Below are 17675 nucleotides of genomic sequence, written 5' to 3'. Positions count from 1 at the left end.
GAAGGGGAAAGGCTTTATTTGTTATGTGATTTAGATGAAATTAAAGACAAAGTCCATTTCATGTTTTATTGCTCATTATATGGTGCTGTTTATTAAAATGCCCTTCATGCAAAATAAAAATAAAAAACCCGAGGTGGACAAAAGGTGACCTTTTTTTGTGAGAGTTTTAGTGGGAGTTTGGGACACAGAGTTCTTTGTTTGCTACATGATGTCATGTAAGAAATGCTGTTGATTTCTGTTTTTTCACATCTGCCATGGCTGGACGATCAACAATATTGTCCTGCATGGAGACCGGGCTAAACTGTGTGCTTGCTGCACACACCGGAAGTGGCTGTTGACTTTACACTGGAATACAGCTGCTTGTTGCTTTACAAATGGTACGTGGTGTAGTGTTCTTCCCACTCTGCAGAATCCTGCCACATGTAGACTAACGGAAACACTTCTCAAATTAAAGGACGATGTGCTTTTGCTGCAGCAGCTCCTAAACTGTGGAACGATCTACCTCTGCACATTAGACAGGCATCTTCACTGTCTTTTTTTAAGTCTCCCACCCACCTCTTTTCCCTGGCCTTTGATAACTGAAATTGACATTTCTTGTTATGGTTGCATTGATTTTATTGTTTTATTGTATGCTTGTTATTGTTTTTATTTGTATTTTATGGGTCGTGTGAGCTTTGTATTTTGTGTCTTTTATGTATTCCTTTATTGTTTTACTGTACAGCGCTTTGTGTCCACTTTGGATTTTTAAAGTGCTCTATAAATAAATTTTGATTGATTGACTTTGTTTGGTTTTGTTTTGGTGGGTTAGTATCTCTATATTTCCTTGAGGTTTCAAGAATCAAGAATCATCTTGTTCTCAGTTGAATTTCTTACAGCTGCTTGGATTAATTGCAGAGAACTTTTTTTCAGAAGTGCATTACTACAGTATTTGCTGCAATAAACCCCTTTTAATCACAGGATGTCACTTTAACTTTGCAGATTATGCTGCTGCTGGTGTTAAATCAAACCTGACACACAGTACAGCCACGTCCTCTACTGGTGTCTTATTACCATACTTTTCTGTGGAACCTACTGCTTTCTCAGTTATGTATGTGTATTACATATCTGTGTGTGTGTGTGTGTGTGTGTGTGTGTAGTAATCCACCTGATGAAGAGGTTGAACAGAAAGACCGTACTGCGGATGACTCTGGCAGTGCGACTCTCCTCATGTTGTGACCGAGACAGTGTCAGCCCATCATCCATGTGACCCTCATGGTGCATGATGGCCTGAAAGAAGAAGTGAGCTTTTGAAAACACTGACATGTATTCCCAAGATCCCACTGAATTAATGATATTTTATCAAACATTTCCAAAACACAGTAGGAAGGAATAGTCTCTTGCTAGACTATTATGTAAAATCTGAGCTGTCTTAGGTCAAAAAGTGGAACAGTGACGGAGCGAGTATCCAGGTATAGGAAAAATAATAGGAAAATAGGAAATTAGTTCCCATTGTGTCAATCTACCACAATATCAAGATTTAAATTTACAGTCATACTGGCTGTTTTCTGACTGTTGTTTTAATTTTGGCTTAAGAGAATGGCTTACAGCAGAAGAAATGTAATCATCAAAGCTGTTTTTTCTTTTGTTTGTCTGTCAAAAGTCTGTAAAAATTTCACATTTTGCAATAATACAATGGTAGACACTACGTACATCTTCCTCCCTTAACTTCCTGACATTACCTCCATTCAGAAGTCTTCTTTATTTCCAGTGTTAATTCTTTACCATATAAGAAGTATTGGAAAAACCTTCAAAGCTTCTTAGTGTCTTGTCGCACGCATGGACCTGAAGTTTACGCTAATGTTACGAAGGGGTCATAAGATGAAGCAACCCCAACATGGACAGCAGTCACAAGAAAGGAGACAGGGGAGACACAAAGTTGTAAAAGGTGCAGTTTGGCTTAAAGAAGTAAGGTACCTTTCTCTGCACTCCACCCATGCGTGCACACTTAGCATCGACAGCCTGGTATGTAAGCCACAGGCAGGTGTCAACATGTTGGATGTAACACACAGAGTCACCATACTTAATGTCAGGAACACCCATCCCATCCACCTCCTTCTTCACACCGGGGTCCAACTTTTCCTGAAGGAGAGAGAAAAGGAGAACACAAGTGAGTACACCACTTACACTTTAGTAAATATTTGATTAGAATTTTTCATGTGACAACACTGAAGTAATGACACTTTTCAGTGTAAAGTAGTGAGTGTACAGCTTGTATAACAGCATGCACGTGCAGAGAGGGGTGCAATGGGTGCTTGAGCACCTGCCCTTTTGCCCTTTGATGCCCAAGTGCCCTTTTGTCAATAACAAATTTAATTAATTAATTAATTTTAAAATTTGTAAAGGTCCTTTTGTGAAGGCCTGCCGAATCAAACTATTAGTAAAATGAATTAATAATAATTTCGCAGTAAATAAATGACCCACATTATGACCTTTCACCTGATGACCTCATCCGTGACGAGCCCTCCCTTCAGACACCGTTAGTGATTCAGCAGCTTTGACTACACCTGCGATTCCGCCGGTAAGAGGGGTTTGCCTAAATGTGCTTGTTGTGGGTTGTTGGATGTATTTTACAAGAAAGACGCAAAGAGAGCAGCAGAGTAGTTTTATATTGCTGTGTGTCACCTGTAGAAGTAACTTTAGCTGCCGACTAACACTGCACCGACAGCTAACGTTGATTCTGCACACAGATAAACTAAGGTGCTCTGTTCACTTCGTTCTTGCTGTTTGAGGCAGAAAAGTTTCACGGGCATCGTGAGGTATTGTATTTTTTATGTAATTTGACTAAAAACCTTTCACTTGAACTAGGATTATTACAGTAGCTTAATAAAAAACGTAGTGTACCTTAAAATAATTATCACATTGGTAAAACAGGTTTATTACTTATTCCTGTGAATTATAGCCTACTTATCAGCCCTTTTTAAAACAATCATTTAAATCAGAACAGTATTTGAATTAGAATTAGATTTAATAGCAAACCTATTGTATGATCTAAATAACTGGAAATACATGTAATAATGTCAGTGTCAGTATAAAATAAATAATATTCCTGACATATATTAGGTAAAGAGTGAAGAAGAAATGGCCCTATATAGATTTCAGACAAAGGTATGCAATGTTAATGTGAAGGTAAATGCTGCTCTGTCATGGTTATTCTGGGCCAACAGAATCAACACATCTTTTTAGATTTATGATTAGACATATAGTCAATCAAAATCCAAATATATCTCAGATTCACAATGCAATATATAAAATCATTATTATGAGCCAGTCCCAAATAATGTCAGCAATCTTTGCATCTTGTCATGGTCATATATTTGTTTAATTATCTAATATATATCCTTTGTTTGTTATAATATATCTAGTGACAGATCACCTCCAGTAGTATCAGCAGCAACAACAACAGCAGCAGCATCACCAGCAACCCCTCAACAGCAACTGTTCCCTGTAAGTTATGTCAGCCCACCATGTTTTAAAGCTAGATCTGGGTATTTTCTGTGTTTCTTTTTCAAAACTGTCACAGCATTTGTTGATGTATCGATACAGAAGCATCTGTATACGCATATAATCAAGGAATATATAACAATATATTTCTGTATTGATATTTTGAGAACAGCCCTATTTAAATCCTTGTTCCATGTGCCCCTTTTATGCTTTGAGCACCTGCCCTTCCAAAGGTCTCTGCACGGCCCTGTATAACAGTGTAAATTTGCTGTCCCCTCAAAATAACACATCACACAGCCATTAATGTATAAACCACTGGCAGCAAAAGTGAGGTGAAAATGTGTAAGTCTAATGTCTAAGTTTAAACTATGGCCATTTTAACTTTGTTTAAGCCTGTTTTGTTTTTACTTTATTGGTTTACTGTTAATAGTTCTGATCTTCCGGTCTTGTTATTTTGGCATATTTAGATGATGACTGATGTTAACACTATAACGCCTTGCAACCTTTTATGAAAAATGATAGATAATAATAATGATGCATTTTGTTTGTCAGATCCTTTCAAGTCACGGACTTTACAAAACCAAGTAATACAGGAAAGAGAGGTCAAAAAGTACATTAAGTATACAGAATATGAACACATTACAAATAGTGTTGTGGATGTTGTTGCCTCTGTACCTTGGAAGACCTGAAGCAGAAGGCTGTAGACTTGACATCAGCTTTCTCTTTGTCCATCAGCAGCAGTGATTTGTCTTCTATGAGACTAAGATACTTCCCTGTCGTCACATGTCTCAGTCGGAACGGCTGACCCCAGCGAATATGACTCCCACTCCACCTTGACAAAACACAGTCAGAGACATGAATACCAACCACACACAACATGAACAATAAAAAAAAACAAAATATAAAAACTAGGCAGGATTAAGTCCAATCCTAACTGAAATGATAAGTGACTTTAAGCCTTATTTCCACTGCATAGTACCAGCTCGACTTGCCTCGCCTTTTATTGGTTTTCGATTGTGGAAAAGTTGTACTTGTACCTGCTACCTGGTACTTTTGTCCGTATCACCTCCATCGAGGTTCCAAGTTACAGTTTCCGTATGGAATTTATTCATCACTAAGTCTCCTTCTGAGAAGTTTTGAGGTGACAAATCAGCTGTGTAGATTTCAAATATTGACAGTTTTACGAGAAGTGATGGCGGAACAAAAATATGCTTGAATATTTTCGGAGTTGAGGAGCTCAGCAAGTGGCTGCGTCTGCGTCAACCCACGGGAGGAGCGTGCGAGGCCGGCCAGCTGCCCGCTCACAGAGCCTTCTGCTCCCGCCGTCACACAGACCGCTGCAGCAACAACGGCAGAGGAAAACACAGCTGGAAGGTTTTCATACCGCTTATCTGTCTTTACATTCTGAGGAGGTTGAAACGCTTTAACTTAAAAAAGAGAAAGCTGTGTGGATCGCTGGTGTGTGTGTAGCATTGAAAATGATGTCACGGCAGTTGTGTTGTGTTGCTATGACGACCAGCTACATGGAGGGGTACTCTCTCTGGGTACTATCTGCAATGGAAAATGGAGGATGGTGGGCCGAGTCGAGGCAAGTTGAGCTGGTGGCACCTTTTAAGTGGCAATTTTACCTCATCTTAAGCTGATGATACATGGAGCAACTTTTAGAGCAATGGTGCTGGGCAATGTTGCTGTCAGTGGTAATGAGTAACGATTACTACCGTTATCCCCTTCTCCCGCCACTCCGCCACCCTCCCTGCACCGCCGCTATCCGTTCAAAACATAGTTGGACTTTCCACCAGCAAGATTGCCCAGCAACATTGCTCAAAAAGTTGCCCTGTGTATCATCAGCTTTACAGAAGGGCCCTATTGTCAAAATGTAATTTGAACACCTTTATTCATTCTGTTTAGGTTTCTAAATGCATTTGCGTAGCAAAGCTGGGGCAGGGTAGTGATAAAGAATAGGAGTTCTGTTGGTAAATGACCTGATGGATAATTAATGGCAACAAAAATACATACACAAAACACAGCTCATTTACTGTATGCCCAGGGGCCCTGGATGTTAGCCATAACAACTTTTTGGTGATAATAGGCTAGGTCAATGTTGTGTGTACAGCTCGGTCTGCTGCCTGCAGTGGCCAAAGATAATTAATGCATTTAAAATGATAAATATAAAATATGTTGCAGGAGCTAAATTAGAAGCCTGAAGGGTCATACACATTTACTCCAGCACACGGTCCTGTGCAGTCAGGTCACAGAAAATCTTCATTTCAGCTTGGTTAAGATGTTTCCCCAAGATGTGTGTGTGCGTGTGTGTGTGTGTGTGTGTGTGTCTCCCCCTGCCTCCCTTATTTTTCATTTCAGTCAGTTCTCAGGGTGGATATTGTAATTACACACAGGTACAATTGATATCACTCATATTAGCTGGATTCTGTTTAGGAAGGTCAGTTCCAAGGCCATTCCCTACGCTTGCTAACTGTCAAGGCTGACTAGGACACTTAAATTAAACAGGTCCCGACATGATAAACAGCCAAATGTTAGAAAAGTCAGAAAACTGAAATCTAGGTACATAGAAGATATAATCACTTTGAAAATTGAAGAAGGTTAGTAATTTCAGATCAGCATTTAACCTGTATTTACTCAAAATCTGAGGATAACTATCAATAAAAAAAAGTCTACACTTCTACCCAAAGTGCTCCAATAAAAGCTGTTAGTGTGTTCTGCGGACTGTCAAGAAGAGTAGTCGAGAAGTCCTGATAATCCATAGGGGGGAAGAAGCCTTTTCTGTTTCACTCCCTTTTCTCCTGTTTACAGGTATGCTGCGTGTATTTTCTTTTGTTTGGTTAGGTAAACTAGTGGGTAAAATTCAATTAGATTTTGTTTGTTGTTTTTGCCCTGCTCTCCCTACGTTTATGTTTTACCCTAATTAATAAATAAATTAATTCAGTTTGGACTGCATCAGCTGTGGCACTGGTCATCCTTGGGAGTGGGGAAAGAGAAAAGTCATGTTTCACGCTCCACTCAGGTTTCCCAGGCCGGGCATAACACTCCGTTGTATTGGGTTAGAAATGAGTATCCCCAAACCAGTGCAAATAAAACAAATCGGGAAATCTACTTTTTTCCTAAATTTCCACTCAGTCAAGATATGGTTAGTCTAGCTTAGCATAAAGACACGGGGGGAAATTTCAAACATGGCACTGCTAACAAATACCTAGAAACAGCTCTAAAGCTCCCTTAGTACCACCTTGTATCCTATTTCTTTATTTATATACAGAGAGAAATGAAATAACAATTCAAATGGTAAAAGAATGCAATTTAAAGTGTGAGCAGTTCAGACAAAATATACTTCTGAAACTGGGGAAATTAGAATTAAAGGCCTAGTTCTCTCTGCAATTGGGGTGGATAAATTCTCAAATAAGAGCCATAATTTTAGTATGTATAACAAAAGATTTCAGTTTAATTTTTTATTTTGGTGACCTGACTTCTTCGTTTGTTGTGACACTCTGTAATATGCCTCTGTGCTGCAGCCATATTAGTCAACATGCAAGCATATCTACCCAAACTGGACAAGTTTTGCCACCTTTAATGTACAGCATTCTCGTGGAGGCTTAATAAGTAAATAGTATACTGAAATACACTGAAAACTTCAGTGTATCATTGTTAGTTGCATCTTGCCTAATCAGTGATGGTGACTGGTTAGAATATGGCAACCATTCAGTCAACTTGGGCAACCAAGCAGCTGCTGCTTGGTTACCAACCTGGAAACCATGTCTCAAACTGATACTGCTGTTACTTAGCAACTCACACACTGAGTAAAAGTTGTAGTATTTTTAACATATACCACTCTGTTACCCGCAGTACAGTAAGTGCTACCAATCCATGCTAGGCTCTTTACACTATGAGTAATCCTCAGACTGTGTGGAAGTGCATGTGTGCTGATATATACATGTGAATCGACTTGTCTGTTGTATGTGTGCAGAGTACGTGTCGTGTATATTGCACTTACACGACCCGAAGTGTCTCAAGTCTCCACAGGGACCTGGCATGACTGGACACTGCTCCCCCCTCATAGTGCACTGTCCTGCGTGTAAAGATTTAACAGTCAGACCTTCAAACTATTTACATATCCACTTTCCCTACATAACTGTGCATTCCATTCCACTTCTTCCACAGCAAATCCAGTTGCTTTTGATGTACAGTACACCTAGATATGCCAGCTGAATGACTCAGTCACAAACCTCAGTGGACAGTCAGGAGGAGAACACAGTCACTCTCACCAGCATTGTTTAACAACATGGCTGTCCCCTTTGGGAACATTTTAAAACTATAATTATTCATTGTCCTCCCTGTCTCAGTCACAGCAGAGTACTCCGTCTGTAGTGGGAGTTGCTACTTTCTCTTACTGCAGCCCATCCTTATAAAAGAAGTTAAATAATGTCCGTCCACTACGTCAAGTTGAAGTCAAGTCAAGTCAAGTACACGAACATGCCGAAGGTAAAACTTTGTGCATTGTGACTTTGACATTTATATAAAACTCTACAAGAAAAAATTATTTGAATATTGAAGCTGAAATATTTTATCTAGCTTTTATCTAATAGTTACAGTATATGTCTTACAGACACCACAAACACCACTGCTGTGCTTCCTTCAACTAAGTGGTGTCATGTAAGTACCTACTTCTAGTAACTACCAGAAGTAACTACCAACGCAATCATACTGTCATGCTCATAAGCTGTACACATGGGGCTCTGTCTCATGTCTACTATCCATCACACATAATGAAAAAGCAGAATCAGCATCATTGGCTACCACGTGACTAGTAAAATTCAATCCCATGCATATAGCTTTTCCCTCTTGCCAACACTGTTTGCTGCCGCAGCTCTCTCCACCGCCTTAACCTCTGCCTATTGTGTTGAAGTTCCAGATCCATTCATTTTCTATGCTTGAGACAAGTGATCCTAGGCTTTTATTAGTCTTAGCATTACTTTTAAGGAAGGTGAACACTTGATTTGTCAGATCTCTCTTGAAGCCTCATGTTACATTCGACTAAAAAAAGGAATGTGGATGTTAGGAAGGCATCTGTTCACATCCAGGATCACAGATGTTAGACTTTGTGAAGGCAGGTAGTCCAAAGAGATAAAGACTAAGTCAAACTTGCTTTATGATTATGTTATCTGCTGCTACTGATTTTCAGTCATTTTCAAACCAGAAGTCATCTGTCAACATACTGTAAAAAAGAAATAAATAATAAAAAAAATAGTATGGTATAATTTCACAATTTAGCTGATTTAGGCTTATAGCTGTCAGATAAAAGCTACACATACAACTAGATGGGATGACATGTTTTACTATCATAAATGAGTCCAGTTGTAACTATCAGTACACATTACCTCCTCTGCTCATCCCCATGCTCCCCAGATGGAACAGTTAGACACTCGTCCATGTGACCGTGAAGGAGGCGCAGGACGTCCCCTCCTATCAGGTAACCTGCAGACAAGATCAGAAAGGGAGAAAATGGGTGAGAGAATGACAGAGAAAAAAGGAGGGAAGACAAACCTCAGAGTTATCTTTGATCAGGACATGTCCTTTAACTCCCACATAAAAAAAATTTCAAGGACCAACTATTTTCCACCTAGATAATATTGCAAATCTCAGAAACATCCTGTGCTAAAATGATGCAGAAAAACTAGTCCACACATTTGTAATTTCTAGGCTGCCTGAATAAGTCCCTTAAGACTCTCGAGCTGATCCAGAATGCTGCTGCACACGTACTGACCAGGAAAAGAGATCATCTTTCTCCTGTATTAGCTTCTCTGCACTGGCTCCCTGTAAAATCCAGAATTCAAATCCTTCTCCTTACCTACATATCCTTTAATGGTCAGGCACCATCTCATCTTCAACAGCTCATAGTACCTTATTACCCCACTAGAACACTGCTCTCCCAGAATGCAGGGTTACTTGTGGTTCCTAGTCTCCAAAAGTAGAATGGGAGCCAGAGCGTTCAGCTATTATGCTCCTCTCCTGTGGAATCATCCATCGTCAACCGCTTATCCTGCGTACAGGGTCGCGGGGGGCTGGAGCTAATCCCAGCTTACATTGGGCGAAACCCTGGGGTACACCCTGGACAGGTCGCCAGTCGCAGGGCCACACATACACAAACAACCACTCACACCTAGGGACAATTTTGGAGACACCAATTAACCTACCCTGCATGTCTTTGGATGGTGGGAGGAAGCCAGAGCACCCGGAGAGAACCCACGCGGACACCGGGAGATCATGCAAACTCCACACAGAAAGGCCGGGGCAGCCGGGGTTTGAAACCACGACCTTCTGCTGTGAGGGAACAGTGCTAACCACTGCACCACTGTGCCGCCGAGGCAGATACCATCTCCACTTTTTTTTTTTTTTAACCCATCCTGCTAAGCAGCCTGGTGTACAGTATGAGGAGTGGGATTCCATGTTGTGCCAGATTTGCTTTAACAAGAGAAAATATACTCCTTTGTCTTCTTTATTATATTGTATTATGTATTAATTTGTCACTGGGCAGACAGGGGGCAGAAATGGGGATGGGGGGCAGAAACATCACACAAACAGACACCACAGAGAAAGGACAGCACATGCAAGAGAACGGGACAACAGGAAGCAATAGAGGAAAACACCAACTAGACTGCTGAGAGAATTCCCATGATGCACTGAGCTCCTCTCTCCTCCTCTCCATCTGTATGCATTCTTATCCCATTAATACATGTTGCTAACTCGACTTCTTCCCTCTCCTGTAGTTTTGTGCTCTCTCATCCCTCTCCTCTCCTTCTGTTTGTTCTGCAGGTGTTGCCTAGCTCCAGAGCTGTAGAGTCTGGATCTATAGATGCAAGCCACCCACTTACTGCCCCCACGTTCCTACTCGACACCTACTGCTACTATTATTATTATTATTAGTATTATTATTATTGGTGTCTTTTTTGTTACTTTGATTCATTTGTATTGGTATTTGCAGTAAAACTCATACCATTACTGTTATTTGCATCTCTTTGAGGAACTTGCGTTGGACTACTGTGTGTCCTCTTTCCTCCTGCTCCCCCTCAAAACTCAATATGAAGATGAAAGAAACAGCTTTATTTTTTGGCTGTGCTGTTGATGTACACTAGTGAACACAGAAGTGTGAAGATAAGATAGCACAAAGCACAATATAAGCACCAAGCAAGAAAGAAAGAGTTATGGGTGGAAAAAAGAGAGACACAAAGAAACATAAACAGGTGTACCTTGTGCTACTTCACTGCCAGAACAGATGGGAGCCACACTCCACAGTGTCTGCTGGAACGCTGCATCTACATGGAGACTGCCATTTCCATAGGACAGATGCTGCAGGAAGAGAGACATAAGAGCCAAATGAAAACCACCAGACTGAAATACACAACACCACCAACACAATGATTCCTACCTGCATGTTCCAGAACTGTAATCCTGTATTTAGCAATTCTGAAGGGCAGGCATGGTCTATAACCATCGAGAGTGCTCCCATGCATCAGACCACGCTATTGGTCTTCAGTCCTTAGCCTATGTCAATTTTTAATTACATAGTCCAATTTCACAAATTTGTCTCAAGGGGCTTTACAGTTTGTACAGCATACTACACCCTCTGTCCTGAGACCCTAGATTTGGATAAGATGCAGATCATGAAATCAAGCCTACACATGGATTGAAGTTGCAGAATGTGGCTAATTTTATAAGGATGTTTAGAACGTTAGATAGTTGCTATAGTACCATGATCAGGAGAACTTGTATATAGTGTCTATGTCAAAACTACATTTGTAATATTAAGAACAACTTTATTGTGAGACAGAAATGTTTGGCTTGTGGCATTCATTATATAATTTAGTTCAATTCAATTTTATTTAAATAGATCCAGTTCATTACAGAAGTTATCTCATTGTACTTTTCATCTAGAACAGCTCTGGGACATACTCATTGTAATATCTGTAGTGTACAAACAGTGTGGATTTGTGCATTTTATATTAAATAATTTTGGACTACTCCAAATTCTTTCTCTCTCCCTGGGAGAAAGAAAAGGAGGGGGTTATCTCACCCTCAACAGATGGCTGAAGAGACCCCAAAGGATGGGGGTTGAAAGGTTGCTTTCCCTAAGTGCTATTTCTGGGCAGTTGATCGTAAAACTGGCCACCTTTGGCAGCAGCCGAGATAAGCCTCGGTGCCTGACTGTTAAAATGACAAAGAAACACTCACCAGCGATTAGCGGAACTCTTCGTAAGAGAGGGCAGGAAACCCTAAACTGCCCCCCACACACACATAACCATGGCAACTGACCTTCCTCTTTGTTTAATTACCTCACATCAAAGGATATTCTCCTCTTTACGCCCAGGCGTGAGAAACTCCAGGACACCAGAGGCACAGCCCTGAACTTCTTTGTGTAAAGAAAGAGTACTGTCTCCTCAAAACTCAAAGCATTACTTGGTTTAATTAAATCTTTTAGTTACTTGACTAGGTCTCTCCACTCCATTTGAGTAGTTATGTTACCATGTTGGTGTTATTTGTTGTTGAAAAGAATCTAAATAAGTCAATTTTGCAGTGTTTTAATTTTCAGCAAGGATCCCTGACCTTTATTCATTTTATGTTGTAACCAATGCCTTGCTCCCAATACTTTATGACACTTCCTTTAGAAATGATGATAAAGAAATGTCATCCTATACTACTCGAGCAATTTTCAAGCTCGAATTTAAGGTTAAATAACTAAATACCCCAGCTCCTGAGCAAGAGATTGTTTTAGGTGAATCAAAGCTATCCTCATGTTACCCGAGCTCACCCAAGTGGACAAAATAAGTATTACATGCCATCGTCTGAAATGCCGTTTAATGTATAAATGTCACTCTGTATTTACCTGCCCATAATCTAATGCCATCCGTGTATCTTGCTTATATTCTCTAAGAACGTGTAACAGCCAATATATCCAGAAAGCTAGTTAAGTTCCTCTCATGTGATGTGATTCCTATGAAATGCTAACCTTTTAAGGTCTAACTATTGACAATTGTTTTCCTTTTCATCAAGTGCTTAAAACTAAGAACGGTACAACCGTTTGACAACTAAGGTTTGAATGTGGGTAGATATTTGATTACAATACGCGCAAATAGATTTTTTTGATTAGACATTAAAGTTAAAGAAAAGTGTGAGGCCGTTAACAGCAACCCAGCTGGGAGAAACGACATGCAGTAAGACCAAAACCCTGCATTCTGTGATCAGTGATGTCCAATAGTCTGTTAATCCATTATCTTTAGTCCTTAAACTCATAGCTTGCGTTCATTAGCTGCCCGTGTGAATCAAATTCTCCCACAATAGAACCCACATTCTCATTGTTTAGCCATTGTTATTTCATTGATGTATATGTAACTGCATTCATATTCACCTTAGTTAGTTAATAAATCTCACCGTAATCAATGGAATTGTGTGTGTATTGCCTATCTCCAAGTCCCTGTCACGAGAATTTGCCCCTTCAATATGAGACTAACTGACTGATTTAAGATAATTGAGCGATTGTTAACTAATTGAATAATTGTCTAATTATTAGCCATACTCAGGGAATCCCGAGACCCTGGGCGAACGGAATCTGGGGTGGTGCCCCACGAGAGATTTATGAATTAATATTTTCTGAATATTTATTAATTAATTAATAATTTGGTATTAATTCTCATAAATTTATTAGATCAAAAGTAGTCATGCTACATATTCAACAATTCCCAAAACCTTGAGCAGACCTAGACTCAGGATGGGCGGCCAACTGCATCGACTGGTTGATATATACATACAGTACATAGTGGTGCTGGACGATATGGCCAAAAATTTTATCACGATAAAAATATTCATATCTTTCGATATTGATAATTATCACGATCAAGTATCAAATAGTTTTTTCTTTTGAGTTTAAAGGAAGATTTTTGCTCCTGAGTGAAAGTTGAAGAAACCTGATGGTTAATTGTGGTTTAAACTTTTCTTTATGGTCAACACTTGATGCCAAACAGTGGAACACTTCACAAATCTGAGACAGAACATTCAAAATATTTATGATAAAATCTCTGTCAACAAATATCTTTAGTAAAATTAAGTAAAACCTTTTGCAGTCCTTTTTCCTCAACAGAATAAACATCTTAATAAGAAAAAGTCCTAATTCATGTATGATTCAAGTGAATAAAATCAAACATTTATTGAACATTTGTTATATTGTTATTATAGAGAGGAATAACAGAGTGAAAGAAAATAACAAGGAAAGAAATAAAGGAACAAAGTGAAAGTGCAGATTTGAGCCCCCTCTCCTCACACATGATCCCACACAGAGCTGCTACTGACCAGATATCTTTCAGAGGAGACGCTGACCAGGATGAGATCGTCTCCGACTCTAACCTTCTCTCCCTCTGAACGCTGCTTCGATGCTGGATGGATGGTCCACCAGCATGCCTCGCCTACATGCACACACAAAATAAGAACACACACTCCAAGCAAACATCAGCTGAAAAGTATGGATGTTTAAATTGGACTTAATTATTTGTAACTCACAGAGGACAATTTTCTACAAATATCCACAAACATGTACAGGTGCGTCTCAAAAAATTTTTATGTTGTGGAAAAGTTAATGTTTTTCCGTAATTTAATTCAAAAAGTGAAACTTGTTACAGATTCATTACACATAAAGTGGAAAATTTCAAGCCTTTTGTTTTTGTTTTAATCTTGATCAGCTTACAGTTCATGAAATCACATCTCTCAATATCTAGATCATATCTCAAAATATTATAGAATTTTAGAATAAGGAATTTATAATACAGAAATGTCGTCCTGAGAAGAGCTCTAATCAGCTAATTTACACAAACACCTGCAAAGGTTTCCTGAGCCTTTTGTCTGTCAGTGTAGTTCAGTGAAATTCAAATGAACATTTCCATGATATTGAAATTTTTTAAGATGTATTTAAATTTTTGTTGTGTAAAATCATATTCACAAGAATAAGGAGCAATTTGTACATCTGAAACAGGTTTTGTTGTCTCCTATGGATGAAGATGATGCTAGGTAGTGGTAATCCCATCAACCCACATGAGGGGATGTCCCCACCTGCCAGCGTAGCTAGTAAATTGTCTCTCATATTTGTGGATTTTTTCTACAGATTTCAACGGTACACATTGGACAAATAAATAGTCACAAATGGAACGTGGCCTACAAATTGACAAGAAACAATGTGCAAAACCCATTTCACATGTACAAATCACTCACTTTTTTTGCAGAGATTATTTTACACAACATAAATGTAAACATACATGTTTGTGGATAGTGGAAAATGTGTGGATTGTGGTACACATTTGTGGATTGTTTTATAAAGCCCAATAAAAACTTCCATACAAAGCAGAAACGTGACCTTGACTCACATAGCAAGTCCTGTATTACTACCTAGTGTATCACCTCAGCCTGCGGACCATTTTGGTAGCCTAGATTTGTTTTGCAGCTGTTCTGCTTGTACTGTAATTTGCATCATTTTTACAGAAGCAGGTCAAGAACAAGAGCAAACAGTGCATTTGCAGTGGCTTATTGTTCTGACTTTGTTCTAAAGTGAAAACCACTGCAGAGAAGCAGCAAGTCCAGTCCAGAGATTTATTCCAAAAGGGGCAGCTTCAGATACCAACCTGGACCAGGATGAAGCCAACTCAATCACTGTAATCACACTAATGCAAACCTGGGCCCAATCTGCATTATTAGCTTTGTGGTTAAATCATTTTACAGTATACCACGCTGTCTGACTTTATCATTTCCACCAGCTTGTTCAAAATCTTTAATTTGATTTTAGCAAAAAAATAGACTAAATAGACATATTTAGTATCTAAAGTAACTTTGGGATCTCCACAATCCAAAAGCTGCATTGATCAACAAGTTAAACATCACACATGCACATATTATGACCTTATAAACAATAATATGGGTGATGCTTTTGCCAACAGTTATTTATTTACACACCAGCAGACACAGAGCAAACACAATTAAAACTATGTGATAATGTCCCACCTGTGGTATCTTCCTGTAGTCCAACATCAAAAGCCAGTTTGTCTGTGGATGAGCGGGAGGTGGACAGACAGCACAGGTACTACAGAGAGAAACCCAATTCATTGGATCAATCCATCTGATAAACTACATCATCTCCCAACTAGAGTGAAGTAGTTCTACATCATCCTATTTGATGGGACTGATTTCTGTAGAGGCAGAATCTTCCTTCAATAATAATGGCAAGCCTATAGTTTTTGGTTATAGTTGTTATTGTGGTGTGTGTTGATTTGTGTGTGTGTGTGTATGCGCGCGCTCACTGACCATTCCACTGTAGGAGTGTCGCAGCAGGACAGCGTGACCGTACAGTAAGGTGCGATGACCGCCCCCCTGGGCCGTCTGACAGAGAGACATGGACAAAAGAGAGATAGAAAAATTAGCAGAGTTACAAAAGACAGAAAGTCACTGAGAGAGAGAGAGAGAGAGAGAGAGAGAGAGAGAAGGAGGAACAGCTAAACACATATCAATAAACAGTACAGACAGAAAGTCCAACAAAAAAGATGCAGACAGGAAGAGAGGGAGTGGCCAGCTCTATCATTTGCTTCTGCAATGCTTTATCTGTAAATTTAAAGGAAAAGCATGTTACCTGAGTCAAAATACTAAAAATCAAGTAAGTAAGCTAAACTGTAATGTCATCCACCCATCCCTTTATCAGACATTACAGGTACTCTGTGTAGAAGTTCAGATATCAATATAACAATATACAACCTAATATGAAATAATAATCCTGATCATGATTTGGCCTTCCAGAGTTAATTAAACCTGAACGGACAGAAACAGCTGCATTTTACTACGACACCCTGAACCAACCTGCAAAAGGATTGAAAATGTGTGTGAATCCTTTGAATTGTGATGCAGGCCTCATGTACAGCTATGTGCATAAATTGGCCATAATTTCACATGACGTTTGGTGTGTATACTAGACGTTTAACAGTAGGATATCATAAGATAGATAGAATAGAACAGTAGCATGTACAGATGTTTGTGCCAGTACGGCATCAGGTATTTCCATCTACTCATTAGGGGAGAAAGACGTTGTTTTCTGTAGTCTCTTCACAGAGTAACAACTAAGGTCCATACACCTCGACTGAATAGTGAATAACTAAAGACCAGTCTGAATTCTAAATCCATAACTCAGGAAGCGGCTGGAAGTGGGCCAACCGGACATCTGGTCTACCACAACAGATGTGCTAGGATGCCTGCTTAAGGCCTCTGTATGCTTGAAATTAAGTGCTTGTTGGATCACTTAGCAGAGTCTGAGTCTGACTCTTTTCACAGTCTCCGGTCCACAAACACATGTTGCATTAAAGTGCTTGTGGATAGCCGGGTGTCTGGCCATAAATGAAAATCTTACAAATCATCATACATATTTGCAAATCCTGTTTTTATTTGTAAATCATGAAACACACATTTGACTACAATGTTGAGACAAGATTTCTCTTCATACATTTGCCATTAGACATAGTCAAACGATATGTCATGCACACTAGTTTGTTTGAAGTATACTGAGGCCTTAAATATCTGCGAAGTAGTTCCTGTAGTTGGCATTCTAAGATTGTCCTACAACACCCCAGCCACATACCTATTCAAGTTAAGTGAAGAGTGCCACTAAGGCTCAATAGAACCCAATTTTGCTACATTTTGGTCAGGCTACCAGAGGAAAGATAGGGCCATAGTATAGGATATTTAAAAGTGTGCAAGTTAAGTTGGATTAATGACAGTTTTCCTAAACCCACTGGTCAGAAGATCATAGTGTAGTTCACGTGCTACAGCTGCACCTTAAACACTTGTTTTAATTGAAGATATTTCACAGTTTGTCCAAAAGGCTTCTTCAATTCAAACTATTGTGGGGACTAGTTCTTTGAGGGAGAGGAGTTTGTTGTGTACACAGAGGAACTGCTAGCAAGACTTTATTTCCTAATGTTACTCCTACACAACAAACTCCTTTCTCCAACTCTGACTCCACAGGCATTTCTTGCAACAGCTTGCCTCTCACAAGACTTTAGAGCGAGAATTGTCCTTGAGCGAGACTTCTGTTTCTGGTTGAAAACAAAGGGTGTCACCAGGAGTTACTCATAGGGATCCTTTCCATGATGATGTCAGACACCTGGTGT

General features: G+C 39.5%; 1 protein-coding gene across 1 annotated transcript in view; it reads right to left on the bottom strand.

Annotated features, from left to right (window-relative positions):
• ryr2a (ryanodine receptor 2a (cardiac)) overlaps positions 1–17675 on the bottom strand; it is a 208275-nt gene that overhangs the window by 115842 nt on the left and 74758 nt on the right. Inside the window, exons 4-12 of the mRNA XM_038735834.1 lie at positions 15826–15900; positions 15526–15604; positions 13831–13943; positions 10737–10836; positions 8868–8964; positions 7484–7558; positions 4156–4312; positions 1954–2118; positions 1145–1266 (exon numbers count right to left, since the gene is read on the bottom strand). Of these exons, the coding sequence (XP_038591762.1) occupies positions 1145–1266; positions 1954–2118; positions 4156–4312; positions 7484–7558; positions 8868–8964; positions 10737–10836; positions 13831–13943; positions 15526–15604; positions 15826–15900 (983 nt within the window). The remainder of the gene's footprint in view (positions 1–1144; positions 1267–1953; positions 2119–4155; positions 4313–7483; positions 7559–8867; positions 8965–10736; positions 10837–13830; positions 13944–15525; positions 15605–15825; positions 15901–17675) is intronic.

Source organism: Micropterus salmoides, unplaced genomic scaffold (assembly GCF_014851395.1).
Source record: "Micropterus salmoides isolate LMB-PRFRI ecotype aquatic unplaced genomic scaffold, ASM1485139v1 Ms_hic_scaffold_21, whole genome shotgun sequence".
NCBI lineage: Eukaryota > Metazoa > Chordata > Actinopteri > Centrarchiformes > Centrarchidae > Micropterus > Micropterus salmoides.
Note: the sequence above shows the minus strand (reverse complement) of the source record. Positions and strands in the feature narration are given on the sequence as shown.